Raw genomic sequence first — 17351 nt, forward strand, 5'->3', positions numbered from 1 at the left:
TTGAAAACAGACATGTAACCCCCACCAACGCCAGCGTAAAGGCGAACACAGAACAATGAAACAAGAAGCTCTAAAGGAAGAAACAAATCTACCACGTAAAGGCCTCTTCTGTAAAATCCACAACGGCCCCCTTCCCAATCCTATCCCTCGTCGCAGCACGCACTTCATCCGCAAACGCCCCAGGCCCACACACGGAAACAAGCGTGGCACCAACACGTCCCGGAAGAATCTCGTCGAGTACAACATCAGGCCTACACCGGCCAGAGAACATCTGCACCGTCGCAGACGGCGAGATAATATCTGCAGCCCGCCGCGGCTTCGACACAAACAATTTGACTACTAGGATCTCGCGCCGCGACGGCAGGTGCAGGATCTGGTCCATCCATTGGCTAACCCACGCGAGGTGGTCTGTCGAGCGGATTGACCAGATGAGGTAGATGCGTCGCGTGGCGGCGCAGGATGATGACGCGCGTTGGAGGAGGTCGCGTGTGAATAGTAGGTGGTGGGTTATACCTGCTCCTGCGGAGAATAATACGGTTGTGCCGTAGCTGGGCATCCTGACTGGGTGGCTACTGTAGGGTCCTTCGAGGTATCCCGATGCGTGGAGGAGTTGGTTTGGTTTGCCGCGGGCAATATCAAATAGGCGGCGGGTCATGCCCTGACGGGCGGTGATGATGAGGGAGACTTGTGTTGTTTGGGAGGGAGGGTCGAAGTAGTCTTTATCGAAGGGTTGTTTTTCTAGGGCCGAGGGAGTCACAGGGTTGGATGCGCAGTGGGCGATTGTGCCGGGCTCAAACCAGGCTACTGAGAACGGGTGCGACATCCACCATGACACGCAGGGGATGTAGGCGTAGACGTGCGAGCCTGGTGAGATGTTCACACTTTTTGGAAGGTGGAAGGTTACTCGGCATGCGTCACCGGGGAGAGCTTGGACGGTCATCTTCGTGTAGCCGTTCCGGCATGAGATATTCAGATGCACGAGTCGGAGTACTCGCAGGCTTCGCTCGATGAGCCAAATTGCGGCGATGGCGTTGGCCCAGGTTCGCTGTGGAAGACTGTCCAGGTTCAAGTGGACGTACACACCGAGGAACGCCAGTAATGCGGCAAGCTGGTGCAGATGAAGGAATGTCTCGTAGAAGGCATGGCGGAGAGGCGAAGGTGAGTGCAAAACAAGGAAGACCATTGAGACGGTTCCTACCAGTCCCCAGGTAAAGAACGGCGTGTCTTTGATACGTGCCAGAGCAGCGGTCAGGTTCTGCTCGTCGCAGGCATTCACTGCCCAGGCAGCGGTGTGCGTGACGGCTTCGAGCACAACGATGCGGCCGAGCCAGCGGTGAATAAGGTTGTATGTATCGAAGCTGACGTGCAGAATTGAAATGAGAGGGTTGTTACGTGCCGCCAGAAGAAACAGCGGCACCATGTTCAGAACAGCTAGTGTCCCCGAACGCCCACGGAGCTCTGCTACCAGCGCAGCTTTTTCATTGACCCCATAATCGAGGTATAGACAGTACACCACTTGACTCGCCAGGTACGAGGTAATCAGTATGGTCTGGAATCGGGATGGCAACGTGCCCATCCCGACAGCAGAGGAGAGCTGGACCTCCCGGTTGTGCCTCTTTCTGCCCAGAGGTGCATACAGTAATTGCTTCTTGGCAAATGACCACCATGTTGATTGTTCTTGGCTCCAGAAGGTCTGTTCCCTTTTGCTTGCCGACACCGCGGTGATTTCACGAAGGTAGGAATGGCTGATCTGGGCTATCCGGCCACAGAATAGGGCCAATACCAGGACGACAACCGAGGAATAGATGATTCGGGTGATGATCACATCGCGAGGGACGTTGACACCCCCCAATCCTCGCGAGTACTCGTAGATGTAGGTCGCATTGATTCCGAAGGATCGTGCCGCAAGCTGCGGAGAGAGCGCAGCCATTGGTTTGCCCCTGACGCCTGCCAAGGGGCTCGAATTGAAGGAGTGTGTTGGGCGTCGAGGTTTTGGAAACTCGTTGACAGATGCGCGGAGCAAGCGACTGGCCTAGATAAAACCTGGCGAGTTGGCCACAGCGAAGATTCAATCACCTGCTGAATTTCATATGTATTGATGACGCGAATGCCGGATGTTTGGTGGCCGGGAGTCGAAAGGAATGCGAAGATCAACAGTGGTGACGTTGAGGCAGATAGTATGAGGTCAGAGGTAGGAACAGCGATGCCGTATAAGTGAGATTGGCCGGAGCTTCTCAACAGGAAACAAAGGATAGTTGTCGCTCTCAAAGGGCCATTGTGTTTCTGCCTTGCTCAACGACGGTTTCAAGTGAATGGCGGCCTAGACACGGCGGAACCTGAAGATCGATTTTGCAACCCGGTTGAAAGAACACGGACAATAGAGATCGCCAAACAGACGGTCTTATGGAATCCGGGAAGAATCAGAGGAGCGTCAGGGCAAGGTTTTTCGTTGCTTCCCGTTCAAAGGCATCGTCCAGGGCTCAGGAATGCAGCAAGGGGGAAGAGGATCGCTCACGTTTTTTGCAGAGGCAAATAAAAGGCAAATATGGAGAGGCGAAGGCTGTATAAAGTAATAAAAACACAAGTTGAAGAAAGACTTGAGCGATCGACGCTGCAAGAAGAGTCTATAATATGAACCAAGAAATCGAGGAACCACGCGATTGACGAGGAGGAAAAGGGAAGAGAACGATAGAGCCGGGACGAACGCCCAAGAATCGAGAGTCCAGGACAGGGGTACAAATAAGAAGAAGAAAGACCTGACTGGTTCGACAGCACACATCGGAGGCAGGTCTACAATTTAGCCACTATTCGCCCTGGTACTCATTTGAATCGACGCTAGTTGACATGACAGGAGCCTATCGGCGCCACTCCTCTGATGACCAGGGAGATTACCGGTGTTTCCAAGGAGCGCACGCACACTCCCGGCGCGTCGATTCATGGCGTTTGATTGGAGGTCAGAGCTGCTGAGGATCTCTGTGGATCTGCGACCGGCGTTACGCCCTTGACAGGAGCTCGAGTGCGGAAACCCTGCAGAGGAAGTCTTTTTCTGGAGAGGGTTCATGAGCCCACCGTCAGAAAGTACCTCAAACGGTGGCTTGGCATATGGTTTCAGAGCTGTCAATCAGAAACCACCGGTTGCTGAACATAGCTTGGCGAATGACCCCCGTTACGTTATGGCGCGTTGAGAGAACGGAGGAAGCGATAATCTCCGTATGGCCAGGGAAACCATATGATCTCATCGCTCCATAGTTCCTTTGTGCTGGGTTCTTCATCAAACGACATGATTGTCAGCAGTGCATAATCAACAATGGCTTGATTGTTCTGAAGATTCCCGTTAAAGCGGACAAGTGTGGAGATGGTTTTGGTGCCTTATATCCAAGGCCCCAAAAGACAAGTGATCGATGAATCGAACTTCGACTAATGAAATATATTAGTCTCCGAGTAAGGTCTAATGGAAAGCAGCAGACAGCACACGAAGCTCTACGGAACTACCATTTACCTAATGGGTGGCTTGGCGCCAACCAAGTTGAGCATCTTCTCATATCTTGACTAGCTGGATATGGCAATGCGTCGCTTGAAGGATTCTCCTGTTTCATATTGAATTAAATCTTGGAAGTGAAGATAATGTTCCAAATTGGAGAAATTCTAATCATGCCAACGAATGTCTCGAAACGCCGCTGTATCGTATCCCGCGCAACATGCTATATACAAACACGGATCGGATCATAAGATTCCCGGGTTTACCGGCCCATCCAGCCACCGTCCACGGTAATGAGTTCTCCCGAGACGTAGCTACTGGATCCGCTGGCCAGAAAGACGACCACGCCCTTGAAATCCTCCGGCTTGCCCCATCGGCCGGCTGGGATCCGAGCCATGATGCCGGCATTGCGGTTGGAATCGTTGATCAGCGCAACATTCATGTCGGTATCAATGTAGCCGGGAGCAATCGCGTTGACATTGATGCCCTTGGACACCCACTCGTTAGAGAGCGCCTTGGTCAGCTGGCCGATGCCGCCCTTGGAGGCTGCATAGGCGGGGACAGTGATACCACCCTGGAAAGTGAGGAGCGAGGCGACGTTGATAATGTTACCGCGACGGCCGGAGGGGAACTCGGATTCGTCACGAGACAGCAAATAGGCGCCGAATTCACGGCAGAGCACGAAGACTGACGAGAGGTTCACCTCGATGACCTGGATTTAGGGTTCTCCAATTAGTGGTATGCTCAACATTCCAGAGAAAGCTCTGTGAAGCACTCACCTCATCCCAGTCCTCATCAGGGAACTGGTGACTCGGGTGTCGCCGTTGGATACCGGCGCAATTCAAGAGAATGTCAGGCTTGAGTCCTTGGCTAGTCACTGAAGGGACAATGTTCTTGACAGCTTTGCGATCGGACAGCTCCGCAACGTGAATATACACCTTGCGACCAATGCGGCTTTCAATTTCGTCCTTGGTAGCGGTGTTGGATTCATCTCTCTGTACGAGAATGATATCGGCACCGGCCTCGGCCAGGGCAAAGGCCATGGCCTGGCCAATGCCACGCGTGCCGCCGGTGATGAGGGCGGTGCGTCCGCTCAGAGAGAATAGAGATGACACGTTTGCTGCCATTGTGTGCTGTGTGCATAAAGAGGACAAAAAGAGAGGGCCGATCGAGCCAAATAATAGCAATCGCAAGACAATGACGGCGTTTTACCCCACGCATGGAGCTGCGCTGTAACTAGCAAGTTCCGTTGCCGGATCAGATGCCGACGGCTATTGACAGTGTTTGGCCGAACATCGTGACACGATACATGGGATGATGCTATGAGACAAAGCCGGTTAGGGTGTACTGGAATAGTAATAGAGTTCTTTCATGGACCTTAGAATGGATTCGACACGGTATTGCCTGCAAAATATGCCGATAAAGCCATATACACGAGTGGCTGATTTCCCCACATCTTGATCTCGCGATGAGTAATGAGCTCCCCCGGGCCTCGAGCTTCTACTTTCAATGGGCCATGTCGGCATTTGTGCTTCTCAACTACCCCGGAATAACCATGTCGCAGTCGTCCTAGCCGAACAAAATGGAGTCCCCGTCGCATGATGCACCCTCCAAGCGGCCCGATCATGTCGCCAAGCGCGTGTCCCGGGCCTGTCTACACTGCCGTCAGCGCAAGTCGCGCTGTGACCTGTAAGCTGTCCTGCTTCCCCGGATCTGCACCTGTATGATCCACTAACATCGCGCATAGAGATACAAATGGCAATCCTGGCAAACCGCCTTGTCAGCGCTGTGTGCGCGAACATCGCGAATGCGTCCTCGGCGGTTCTAACCGTGGCGGCCGGCGCATTCGCAAGAACAAAATCAAAAACTTCACGCCGGCTGCCAATCCATCGCCTAGCAAAGACTCTGAGGAGATGTCTAGCCCTGAACATTCCGAGGTGCGCCGCGCGCCATCTGCATCTGCATCCACCTCCTATCCCGGACCCGTCGTCTTTCTGCCGCCAAATCCCCTGGCGTCGAGCTCCGCGGTTGTGGAAGACGACGACGCTTCAATCGGAACTGTTCCGCGCAACCCATCTGACGCCTGGCAATGTCTGACTGGTATCGCCACCCAAGGAGCCACCGCCCCCGAAGTGCGCGGCAACCGTACACGGTCAGAGTCCGGTAGCTTCTCCACATACAACAGCCTGCGCAACGGCGTTCTATCTGATTTTAATGTCCCCAGTGCCGGTATCAGGGCCTATCGGTTGGTCCAGTCGCGATGTTTAGATCCCGGCACTGTCTGGCAACTGGTCACTCGCTACGCGGAGAATTTTCACCCGTATCTCCCGCTGGTTCCCCGGAAGTACTTTGAACGCACTGCACTCGATGACTTTGCCAGCAATGAAAAATACCTCCTCACCGCCGTGCTTACAATTGCGTCAAAAGATCTTGTCGACCGACCCGAAATCCACGAATACTGTTCGAAATACATGCACGAACTGATCTCTGGTATTGCCGCCGGCGCAGACTGTGATGTCGAAGCGGTCGAGGCTCTTTTGTTGCTAGCCGAATGGGAGCCCCAAGGCCTGCGCCCTCGTATTGAGCGCGTGGGACGTGGAGAAGAGGACCGGGCTGCGTGGATGCATGTTGGACTAGCATTGCGCTCTGGTTATTTTATCGGACTGGATCGAACATCCTTCCGAGGAGATCCATATGGAGACCAAGAGACCGAGTCCCGTCGGCGGCTAGCCTGGGCTAGTTGCTACGTCTCTGATCGCTTGATTTCTGTGCGCATTGGACGTGCTTTCTGGTCGCGTGGCCCAGGCCCAATGACCGGTCTTGTCAGCCAGGACTTTCCTTCGCTGCAGCCAGCAAAGGAAGGCGATGAGGATTATTCCAAGATCTTTCAGGCCATGCTGGATCTTACACAACTATACGGAAATGTGCACGAAGTTTTGTATTCTGGCATGCGCACAAGCAATCAAATGATGCTGATGGGAGATTATGTGAAGTATGTTGATGATTTCCGGCTTGCTATTTTGCGATGGAAATCTCTTTGGGGACCTTTAGACTGTGAGATCCCCTAAAATCTCCGCTTGTTGTTGCTCCAAATCTGATCCTAGACAGGCTCGGCCCCCATGAAGGCAACATTGCAGTTATCATACGAATATTTGCGGCTATATACGACCGCATTCGCTTTCCAGGCAGCGATTTCCCAGTCCTTGGCCAAACCGAAGACTGGTGCGAACTCACACCGGGAACAACTGCGATCGACATTCAAGAATGTGGCTTCGATGCAAGATTCTCGCTTCATCTATGAGTCGGTCGATGCGGCCAAATCCTATTTGACTATTCTTGTGGACTCAGTAGACCCCGAGAGACATTTGCATTTCATGCCCCTCCGTTTCTACCTGTAGGTTTCGATTTGAATCTACTGGATGGAGCTTTTCTGATAATTTTTAGATATGGCATTTACTCTGCCGTCTTTCTTTACAAAGTAAGTTCCTTGGGACCTCAAAAAGTACGACAATTTGCTGACCTTCATAGGCTCGATCTTTTGGAATGATGGTTCCTTCTGAAGAAGCCAAGGTCCAAGGGCTGGTTGCTAGGACCACTGAAGTCCTCAAACAGGCCAGTGCTGGCCCTGACGACATTGGCTCGCGCTACTCTCACCTTTTGGAGCTTCTGTGGAGGACGAAGCCGTCCATGTCGACCGTACCTGCAGACACTCAGCAGAACAGTGACTTCATGCAAACCCCCTTACCAAATCCAGTCTCTGACACATACATGGATTTCAGTCCTGCCAACGATTTCTCCTGGCTGGATCTGGAAGCTGTGGGTGATTACGTGTCTGGAGATCAGATATCGGGCGGCCTGTTAGGTCTGGACGCTTTCCAAAATACACCCGACCCATATCAGCCGGGACAAGTCAGGCCACAGGTCTGGCAGCCGTCTGCCTGGCTGGGAGATATGAGTAGCAACCTTCTGTTTTAGGCGCTGGTCGTATTGGTAGATGTGTTGCTCAAAGACCGTCTTACGGCAAATGATGCGGGGCTGCGGAGCTCCTTTCGGAGAATACCCCGACCATCTCCGAGGGGTAACCGAGGCCATCTGGGGGTTTCTTGAACCCCGGGGTATTCAATCCTGGATCTCAGAAGGACCAATCTTGCATTGTTTCTTCCCGATCACTTCTCTCTGCATAATGTCACTCAACGAGATCCGCGGGCGTCTAGCCCTAATCACCGGCGCATCGGGAGGGTAAGTTGAGACCACTTTGCGATCCCCGATCTCAGAATAATTGTCCCAAGGATGGAATCAAGCTTGCTAACATTGTTACCTGACCATTAGCATCGGTGCAGCTTGTGCGCACCAGCTCGCGCAACATGGAACCCACCTCGCTCTGACCTACTCGACCAACCTGGACGCAATGAACGCGCTCGTCGCAGATCTGCAGTCCAAATATGCGGAAAACATACTCCGCATTTCTATCCACCAGGTCGATGTCGGCTCTGCCGATCAAATTGAAGCCATGTTCCAGCAGATCGACAAGGAGCACCGTCAACGACCGGACATTCTCGTCTCCAACGCTGGGTACGGGAAGCGTATCCCCAACGTGTGGGACATCGAGCTTGAGGAGTTTGATTACACGCTCAACGTCAATCTGCGTGCTTCGTTCATTCTCACCAAGGGTGTTGTGGAGCACATGAAGAGCCAGCGCTGGGGTCGGATTATTTTCATGTCTTCGATCGCTGCGCATGGTGGAGGTATTAATGGATGCCGTGAGTTCAACTTTCCTTTTGCACTGGCTGAGTTCTAACTGGGGATTACAGACTACGCCGCTTCTAAAGGTGGCCTCACGGGCATGATGAAGAACCTGTCAACCCGCCTGGCCGAGTTTAACATTAGCGTCAACGACGTCGCTCCTGCCATGATCGGCGACACGGGCATGATCCCCAATGCCGCGGCGATTCCCGAGGTCGCAGCTGGCATTCCGCTGCAACGGCTGGGTACACCCGAGGAGACGGCGAATGTCGTTACAATGCTGTGCAAGACTGGGTATATGACGGGCCAAAGCCTCCTGCTGGCCGGGGGCTTGAAATAACTGTAATTAGCTCAAGTACAAGCCAATGTAAATAATCGTACATCAATACTTTCTCTTGCAAAGACGAAACATCATAATTCATTTTAATGCATATGCACAATTTTGATTCTCACCATGCACCACATCCCCGACTCTCACAATGGGTATTTTCAAGTCATCATCATCACAAAAGCAAACTCCCCAGGCCCGGCTAGTTCTCAACGCCTACAGCCGGCTCTATTACTTGCTTTCAATAATCACCTTAACAACAGGGTTGCCACTCTCATCAACACCCTTCCCGGCAAGGGTAAAGGCCCGCTCGCCCTCCTCAAGACTCAACCTGTGCGTAACAACCTTATCTTCAACAGTCTTCAACTTCCCGCTTGCCAGCAGCGCAATGGCTGCCGGATACGCGGTGCCGTCATACCGGAAGACACCGATGATATCGACCTCGCGCAGCGCAGCAGCGCCGACGGGTAGGGTCTGGATGGGGTTACCCATGCCAATCTGGACGAGGACGCCGCCTGGTGCGGAGGCGTAGATACCAGCCTGCACGCATGCGGGTACGCCGGTGCAGTCGTACACACGACTGAAACCAGCCACAGCGGGACCACCAGCAGCATTGGCAGCCTCTGTCAGGGTGGCCGCGACGCGCTGGGCATTTTGAAGCGCATAGGTAGTCTGGTCGGCGTGCGGAGCGTCCTTGGGAGGAGGCGGGTTGGCAGGGTCACCGCGGGGGATGAGGGCAGTCTTAAGGCCGAGGCCGAGGGAGGTGGCGATCTCGAGGCGCGAGGCGTCGATGTCTGCCACGACGATGGATGTGAAGTTCTGCGATGTGGCCAGGGCCGAAGCAATGAGCAGGCCGATGGCGCCAGCACCGAAAACCAGCGCGGCGGTGCCCTCGCCTGCACTGCGCGCGATCTCGACCTCTTCCTTGGTTGGTGGGTGCGAGCGACGCACGGCGTGAAGGCAGACGGCCAGCGGCTCGACCAGCGCACCTCCAGCATTGGAGACATTATCTGGCAGAGGGTGACACATGGCAGCCGGGTGGTTGGTGCGCTCCATGAGAGTACCGTCAAGATGAGGGAAGACCTTTGCACTGCTGCGGAACTGCATGGATGTGCAGATGTTGTAGCGGCCCTGCTGGCACAGAGCGCACTTGCGGCATGGCAGACCGACCTCCAAGGCTACGCGGTCGCCGACTTTCAGGTTGGTGACGTCGGGCCCGACGGCCATCACGGTGCCGGCGGACTCGTGGCCCAGGCACATGGGCTCACGCACGACGAAGTCGCCATTGCGGCCGTGGCTGTAATAGTGGAGGTCGGAACCGCAGAGACCGGTTGCTTGCACGGCGACTTGGACATCTGCGCCGGTGGGAGCTGGCACTGATCGTTTCTCCTGCGTGGTTGTTAGTCGGGTATTGTTTGTAGTAGAGCTCGGAAGTTAAAAAAGCTTACCAGACGGAGATCCTTTGCGCCGTGGAGAACGAGAGCAGTGGCTGATGTTTCTGTGGTCATGATGAATATGTGGAGTTGTAAAATGAAGAATCCAACTCAGCAATCGCAATTGTTAAAGGGCACGACATCGGCATCTGACTCCGCGCAAGACATTCCCCTCGCCCCCACTCGACATCGTGGGGGAGGCATGACGCGCTGCTGGTGAAGCCGAGACCCACGGAGAAAGTCCGCGGCGGCTTTTGATCTCGATGCGGCAGGTTTCAATAGCCGAAGCGTGGGTGTCTGGTGGTTACAATGTACATCATTTGGAACATCGTACGATGAATGAGTAAGATAGAAGAAGTAGGACAAGTATAGCTATACTACTTACGTGATAGATATCAAGATCCCTTGCGAATACTATATAGGTCTATACATTTGGCGTGAAAGTTGTGAAGTCGGAAGTTGTCTTCCACGCCTTCGCTATCGCCTTCTCCACAATCGCCGCCGCGGGGGTTCAAGTTGTCGCGGAGCTCCGCCAGAATTTCAGCCTTTAGGCATTCGTCATTCTTTTTCTTCTTTCACCACCCGATTCAAGTTGCATCTTTGCTTGACAGCTGTATACCCATTCTCAATTTCCCTCTAGGTATGGTTGCGCTTCCCCGCTGACATCATGGTTGAATCTCATCGCGCCGCAGAATCTCCAAAATGCCTTCTCAAGCTGCGCTCGTCATTGGAGGCGTCACACATGCACGCAAGGAGTTGGAGAGCCTCTCCTCGATCCTCACCCTCAAGGTAAGCCCGATATGTCCATGGAATAGCCGATATAGTTATCTAAGATCCCGAACAGGAATTCCCCAGCGGTACACGCGAAGAGTTCATCGCAAACTGCAAGACGGGGCAATACGACGATGTTGTTGCGATTTACCGATCCAATAGTTCTAACAAGGTCTGTATCTTCCATTTGGTCGCTGAACACCCCCGCATTAATACTTGAACAGTACACCGGTCCCTTTGACGCGGAGATGCTCGCCGTGCTGCCCCAGTCGCTGAAGTACATTTGCCACAACGGAGCTGGATACGACAATATCGATATCACGGCCTGCTCGCAGAGGAATATTGCTGTTTCCAGCACCCCCGTCGCGGTCAACAATGCTACCGCCGATGTGGGGATCTTCTTGATGATCGGCGCTTTGCGCCAGGCTTATGTGCCCATGGCGGCTCTGCGTGCTGGTGAGTTCTTCCATATCTACAACGACAGTGATCACAGCAGATTCTTGGAGGCGAGGCGCTGACTGGTTACTTGGGATAGGACAATGGCAAGGTGCGACCACTCTGGGCAATGATCCCCAGGGCAAGATCCTTGGTATCCTGGGTATGGGCGGCATTGGACGGGTAGGTGATCCCATTCAAGAAACATCATGGCAATCACTGACAAAGACTCTAGGAAATGGCTGCTCGTGCAAAGGCCTTCGGTATGAAGATCCAATACCACAACCGCTCACGGCTGTCGGCCGAACTGGAGGCCGGCGCAAAATACGTCTCGTTTGATGAGCTCCTGGCCAGCTCCGATGTCCTCAGTCTGAACCTGGCACTGAACGCATCTACACGGCATATCATTGGGGCCACCGAGTTTGGCAAGATGAAGGACGGTGTGGTGATTGTTAACACGGCGCGCGGTGCTCTGATGGATGAGAAGGCGCTGGTTGCAGCGATTGATTCTGGAAAGGTATGTGCAGCCCTGAGATATTCCCCTAAAAAATACGGTATCTAACTGGGTGCTTCATAGGTCCGTTCTGCTGGTCTGGATGTGTACGAGGAAGAGCCCAAGGTTGAGCCCGGCCTGGTGAACAACCCGCGCGTCATGCTGCTGCCGCATATTGGCACCGCGACCTACGAGACGCAGAAGGAGATGGAAATCTTGGTGTTGGATAACCTAAAGTTGGCTGTAGAGAAGGGCGAGCTTATTACCCAGGTTCCGGAGCAGAAGAAGGCATAGACATAGACATAGAGTATAGAGCACTTAGTACTTGAATAATGCGACTTGAGAATTTCATGATTGAATCTCGGCCTCAGGCATCGTTGCGGAATGGCGGATGACTACGCAAAAGTCATATTACATAAGGCGTCACACCCAATGCGGCTAGTGTTAGGGCTCGCTTAGGGCCCGCGTGCCAAGAGCGAAAAAAACCGCACCAAACTTGGTGTTCAAGCGTTAGCGGTCGAAGACGAAAAGCGACAACATCAATCCGACACCGAGGACCATCGACTTCCCCTCGTCAACTCCCTCAAGATGGTGAGTTTTGCCCATCCCCATCGTCAGATTCTTCGAAATGCACCACGCAGAGTCCATTCTTTGTCCAATTCGTATCGAGTCTTGGACATGCAAGATCTGCCGCTTCGACGAGAATCACCACCTTCCCGCCGCTCAACATGATTACTGACGACTGTCTTCGCTCCACAGGTCCGTTACGCCGCCCAGGAGATTTCAAACGCTAAGAGCGCCCGCGCGCGGGGCTCTTACCTGCGTGTCAGCTTCAAGAACACCCGCGAGACCGCTCAGGCCATCAACGGTATGAAGCTGCAGAAGGCTCTGACCTACCTCGACAACGTCACCAAGAAGTCCATGGCCGTCCCCATGCGCCGCTACGCCGGCTCTACCGGTCGCACTGCCCAGGGTAAGTGCTGTCGAGGAATTTTTACACGCTGGATACGTTTGGTGGCAACGGTGTCAAGGGGTTATGTCGGGGGCAACTGGAGTGATATCGACGAATATTTCGACTGTGTGGATGTTCAGAACGCTCTATGTGTTGAATTTTTGGGAGTTTTGTGGGCATTTTAGGGTGACACCGTTGCTGCTAAAAATTCATTGTGGGACCGGGCCGTGGAACAATTCGACTGACAATTTTTGTCTACAGGCAAGCAGTTCGGTGTCAGCAAGGCTCGCTGGCCCGTCAAGTCCGCCGAGTACCTGCTCGACCTCCTCAAGAACGCTGAGGCCAACGCCGACACCAAGGGTCTCGACACCTCCAACCTGGTCGTCCAGCGCATCCAGGTCAACCAGGCTCCCAAGGGCCGCCGCCGCACTTACCGTGCCCACGGTCGTGTACGTTCTTCTGACTATTCTTCGCCGTGATCATCCACTGATAACCATCTAGATCAACCCCTACATGACCAACCCCTGCCACATCGAGCTCATCCTCACCGAGGCCAACGAGGCTGTTGCCAAGGCTCAGTCCCTCAAGCCCAAGGCCGGTCTTACCTCCCGCCAGCGCGGCGCTCAGATCCGCCGTGCCATCACCGAGGCATAAACGGATCGCTGGGGAATAGGGGACGTTTGAAAAAGGATTGCGGTGGACGGATCGGCCGGAGTTGTGCGCATCTGTATGTTGGAACGGAAATGATACCGGATCATACAAGATTTTCTTAAGGTCATGGCACCAACACTCGGAGGAGAACCAAATAAAAAGTTTAAACAGCGCGGCTCCGGTCGATGGACTTCGGTTTCTGTACTGCCCGGTTCGATTCATGATACAACGTGGTTCTTCTTCTGTGACTTGTCCAAGTGTATTGTGGTGTCTCTAGATATGTTTCACCGGCACCGGTCTGGCGTCTTCTGAAATAATTTGATGTGTTTCATGATACAGACGGAGATATCGTAGCTCGTATGCCCAGGTCTGGTAGGTGCGATAGCACTCGACTAGTCCGCCGTCCACTACGACCAAACCGGTCTCCGACTGTTGAACTGAGCCAGTGCCAATCAACATGCACGAGAAGCGGGGATGCCAGAGCGTGCGGGGCTCAATAGATCAAGCTTAAGATGCCCATTGTCTGCTGGTCTCTATCGCCTATGCATTTCCATTACAAAATGTCTCGACTATCCGACTACCGTCTACTATGCTTCGATGTCTACGGCACTCTCATCGACTGGGAGGGTGGCATTCTGGCCGCACTGCAACCCATGCTAGCGCGCAATAATGCCCAATTCTCGCGCGAGGAGCTCCTCACGGTCTATCACGAGTTCGAGAGTGAGCAGCAGCGCCTGATCCCGGACATGCCCTACTCGCAGCTCCTTTCAACCATCCATCCCCGTCTGGCCCAGCGCCTCGGCCTGGATATACCCAGCGAGCAAGAAAGCAAGCAATTCGGCGACTCAGTCGGCAGCTGGCCGGCCTTCCCAGATACCGTGGACGCACTACGTCGTCTTTCAAAGCACTACAAGCTCGCGGTCCTCTCAAACGTAGATCGGGCCTCTTTTGCGCAATCCAACGCAGGCAGTCTACAAGCCTTCCCCTTCGATCTGATCATCACAGCACAAGACATCGGCTCGTACAAACCAGACCAGCGCAACTTCAAGCACATGATGGAGACCGTCAGGGCAGACTTCGGTGTCGAGCCGAGTCAGATCCTGCAGACGGCTCAGAGCCAGTTTCATGATCACCAGCCTGCACGGAAAGTGGGGATCAAAAGCGTGTGGATTGAGAGGCCCGGGTCTATAATGGGGAACAGTGGGGATCCCATCTATGATTGGAGGTTTGAGACGCTGGGGGAGATGGCGAGTGCGTTGGAACGAGAAGAGTGAGGGTGTTAGACTCGGGAATTGCGTTGCTGCCTGCGAGTCAAGGGAGACGATGCTGCAGAGACGTGGATCGTGGCTTGGCGACGGGTCGATTGCGCAGCGTCAGCCACACTGGTGGCATCATCCCTGCAGAGTCTATTTTGTTTCTCTAGGCAAGTAGCACGTTCTATACGAGGTAATTTCACGTTTGAGTATAGATCAACCACGATCCTTCAATATCGTTCAGGGAAATTTAGATGTGTCGTGGGGGGAAGAGCCTCAACACGGGAAACGGGAAACGGGAAACGCTAAACCCCTCGTGGAGGCCTCCAATAGATTCGTGATTTGAGGGTGATTGACATTGTATTCGTGTACCAGGACGTTCGAGGTGGGTGTCTACGTAGGTTCAAGTCATCCATCTGCATGCTTTTGCCACGCCTACGGCCTCGTGTACAAAGGGGACCTGCTGCCTGGACCTACCGCGGTTCCAAACAAAAAGCATAGACCCTGCGCTACCCTGCACTACTTACGCGAGGCTTCTTAAACGGGACTCTGTCGCCTTTCGCCCCTAGTGTCCGTCGAACTTTTTCTCTTTCCTTTCTCTGCGCATTCCTGAAATCCCATTATCCGCTGAGTGCACCTGCATCATGAAGCGGTTCTTCAAAAAACCGAGTGAGTGTTTCTCTCTCCGACCCCCCGCAAGCACTGCTGACCGCCACAGGCTCCGAAGAGAGCACCCCGGACCACGCCGAGGAGTCGCCCGAAGGCATCCTCCTGCGCGAGATGGCGCGTCTGCATATTTCCGATCGCATCGCTCTCCGCTAATTGCGCATATAGGCCACTTTCTGTGAAGGCGCTGGCGCCGGGCCCTCGGTACGTGAACACGCAATGGCAACCGAGGTCGTCACTAACCGATTCTCCACCAGGGCAATGAATTCGTCCATCTACCCCGAATTGTCGAGAGCGCCGAGTCGAGTCCCGCTGCTGCGAAGGAGGCTGCCAGCCGTATTCGAAGATACCTGTCCACCCCGGCCAGCACTCCTAACCAAGTCCAATACAATGCGATCATGCTCATGCGCATCCTCGTCGACAACCCGGGCCACAGCTTCACGCGCAATTTCGATGCCAAATATGTCTCTACTTTGAAGGATCTCCTCCGCTACGGCCGGGACCTGCATGTGCAGCACTATCTGCGCCAGTATCTAGACACGCTCGAGGATACCAAGGCCTCGGACCCGGACCTTCAGCTGCTTCTGCAGATGTGGGCGAAGGAGAAAAAAAGAATGACCGGAAATTTGTAAGAGATTCAGGCCAGGTGCAGGAGGGGCCTCAATGACTGACCCGGGTTGGTAGATCGACCGATTCCCCATGGCAAGCAACAACCAAGCACCGGCGGCTGGATATGCACCTCACTTGCAGGGTTCTTTTCCCCCGCCACCCGCCAACTCATTACCGAATGCAGGCGAACTGGCGGCGCGCGTGGAAGAGGCAAGGAACTCGGCAAAGCTGCTAACGCAGTTTGTCCAGACTACACCTCAGGCTGAGATAGAGGAGAACGAACTAATCAAAGAATTTGTCGACCGCTGCCGAACCTCTTCACGACTGATCCAGTCCTATATTCACTCCATCAATCCCTCTCCGGATGAAGACACCCTTCTTACCCTCATCGAAGCCAACGACGAAATCTCCGTGGCCATGTCGCAACAGCAGCGCGCCATGCTGAAGGCGCGCAAGGCCCGCGGTGCCATGAGCCCCAACTCCAACGTCAACACCCCTTCTCTAACAGGCAGCGAGACTGTGGCTTCTCCTGCGTCACGCCCCGCCTCTTTGGAGCCGGCACAGCGGGCGTCCAGAATCCCGGAGCAGCAGTCAGCACCACCGGTCGAGCTGCCTTCTATAATGCCCAGCACGGTAATGTCCGGCGGCAGGCCAAATGCATCAAGGACCAATAGCGAGCGACACGAATATAGCTCTACCGATTTCGAGGTGCAGAACCCCTTCGCTGACAACTACGCCACAAATGACGCCAATGAGCAGCGCCAGCATCCTCTAACGTCGAATCCGCCCCAGGAACGTGTGGCTTTCCAGCCTACAGAGCAGGGGCGTTGAGTTAAGCGGCTAGCATATGCTATAGCAGGTGTTTGATACCCCGAACCGCCCCCACCGCGTCCTATATACTTGTTCTTTCTTTGGTTCGAATTTGATTTTAGTGGGAGTCTTCGTCTCAAGTGTCGTTGATGTGTTGTCTATTCTATGTGATACCTTGATCATTCCGTGTCTTGCATTGGGGAGATTCTAGAATTAGCCAATCGTACTTCTTTTGCTCAGGCTCACAGTACAAAGGATTGCAATATTGTGTGCTACCTGTTGTACCACCTGCATTCTTCAGGTGTTCTCTTTGGTATAACTTGACTGTAGTTAAAGAGTGCAAGTCAACAATCTAGTTGACCTATTCTTCCGCGTGTATGCAAAGGGGTATGTGTACCCGAGCCTAAAGGTTGAAGACAAACGACGTAGGCCGACACGACCTGCAATATTTCGCCATGCATTCCTGCCGCCCTGGAGCTTCCAACATGCCTATTCCGACCAATGGCACTGCCGATGAAAAGTTGAACTGGGTGGAGAGCGTGTTCAAGTATCTTGTCAACCGCAACTAAGTGGGAAACTGTACGGATATGGTGTTCCGATCTATAGATCTTGAAATATGTCTCAGTTGCCGTGAATAGCGGTACTTCTAGCTTTGGCTAAATAGTCAAATCATATCTGATCCGCTGGACCCACTTGGCGGAACCAGACACCGGTGCCGCTTCGGGAATT

General features: G+C 53.8%; 9 protein-coding genes across 9 annotated transcripts; 6 read left to right on the forward strand and 3 right to left on the reverse strand.

Annotated features, from left to right (window-relative positions):
* Positions 1-88: 88 nt before the first annotated feature.
* Positions 89-1930, reverse strand: N7498_005604 (ferric reductase family protein; the record flags this gene model as incomplete). Its single annotated transcript, XM_058452666.1, has 1 exon — positions 89-1930. One exon carries the CDS (start codon positions 1928-1930, stop codon positions 89-91), a length of 1842 nt encoding a protein of 613 aa, XP_058309204.1.
* A 1810-nt stretch (positions 1931-3740) lies between these two features.
* N7498_005605 (putative 2-deoxy-D-gluconate 3-dehydrogenase) lies at positions 3741-4605 on the reverse strand (the record flags this gene model as incomplete). The annotated part of the gene is made up of 2 exons (XM_058452667.1): positions 3741-4190; positions 4258-4605. The coding sequence occupies 2 exons, from the start codon at positions 4603-4605 to the stop codon at positions 3741-3743; spliced, it is 798 nt and encodes a 265-aa protein (XP_058309205.1).
* Positions 4606-5060: 455 nt separating this feature from the next.
* N7498_005606 (Zn(II)2Cys6 transcription factor) lies at positions 5061-7453 on the forward strand (the record flags this gene model as incomplete). The annotated part of the gene is made up of 5 exons (XM_058452668.1): positions 5061-5167; positions 5226-6532; positions 6587-6872; positions 6923-6956; positions 7007-7453. 5 exons carry the CDS (start codon positions 5061-5063, stop codon positions 7451-7453), a joined length of 2181 nt encoding a protein of 726 aa, XP_058309206.1.
* A 208-nt stretch (positions 7454-7661) lies between these two features.
* N7498_005607 (SDR family NAD(P)-dependent oxidoreductase) lies at positions 7662-8561 on the forward strand (the record flags this gene model as incomplete). Its single annotated transcript, XM_058452669.1, has 3 exons — positions 7662-7717; positions 7808-8238; positions 8290-8561. 3 exons carry the CDS (start codon positions 7662-7664, stop codon positions 8559-8561), a joined length of 759 nt encoding a protein of 252 aa, XP_058309207.1.
* Positions 8562-8780: 219 nt separating this feature from the next.
* On the reverse strand, positions 8781-10057 carry N7498_005608 (NAD(P)-dependent alcohol dehydrogenase; the record flags this gene model as incomplete). Its single annotated transcript, XM_058452670.1, has 2 exons — positions 8781-9938; positions 9998-10057. 2 exons carry the CDS (start codon positions 10055-10057, stop codon positions 8781-8783), a joined length of 1218 nt encoding a protein of 405 aa, XP_058309208.1.
* Positions 10058-10684: 627 nt separating this feature from the next.
* N7498_005609 (D-mandelate dehydrogenase-like dehydrogenase) lies at positions 10685-11975 on the forward strand (the record flags this gene model as incomplete). Its single annotated transcript, XM_058452671.1, has 6 exons — positions 10685-10771; positions 10827-10925; positions 10978-11209; positions 11289-11371; positions 11424-11705; positions 11766-11975. The coding sequence occupies 6 exons, from the start codon at positions 10685-10687 to the stop codon at positions 11973-11975; spliced, it is 993 nt and encodes a 330-aa protein (XP_058309209.1).
* A 294-nt stretch (positions 11976-12269) lies between these two features.
* On the forward strand, positions 12270-13287 carry rpl17 (60S ribosomal protein uL22; the record flags this gene model as incomplete). Its single annotated transcript, XM_058452672.1, has 4 exons — positions 12270-12272; positions 12441-12654; positions 12895-13082; positions 13135-13287. The coding sequence occupies 4 exons, from the start codon at positions 12270-12272 to the stop codon at positions 13285-13287; spliced, it is 558 nt and encodes a 185-aa protein (XP_058309210.1).
* Positions 13288-13844: 557 nt separating this feature from the next.
* On the forward strand, positions 13845-14558 carry N7498_005611 (putative haloalkanoic acid dehalogenase; the record flags this gene model as incomplete). The annotated part of the gene is made up of 1 exon (XM_058452673.1): positions 13845-14558. The coding sequence occupies one exon, from the start codon at positions 13845-13847 to the stop codon at positions 14556-14558; it is 714 nt and encodes a 237-aa protein (XP_058309211.1).
* A 623-nt stretch (positions 14559-15181) lies between these two features.
* Positions 15182-16643, forward strand: N7498_005612 (VHS and GAT domain-containing protein; the record flags this gene model as incomplete). Its single annotated transcript, XM_058452674.1, has 5 exons — positions 15182-15206; positions 15256-15324; positions 15388-15407; positions 15461-15831; positions 15911-16643. The coding sequence occupies 5 exons, from the start codon at positions 15182-15184 to the stop codon at positions 16641-16643; spliced, it is 1218 nt and encodes a 405-aa protein (XP_058309212.1).
* Positions 16644-17351: the final 708 nt, after the last annotated feature.

The sequence above is a fragment of the Penicillium cinerascens genome, assembly GCF_028974065.1.
Source record: "Penicillium cinerascens strain IBT 15544 chromosome Unknown contig_5_segment0_segment0, whole genome shotgun sequence".
In the NCBI taxonomy this organism is placed as follows: domain Eukaryota; kingdom Fungi; phylum Ascomycota; class Eurotiomycetes; order Eurotiales; family Aspergillaceae; genus Penicillium; species Penicillium cinerascens.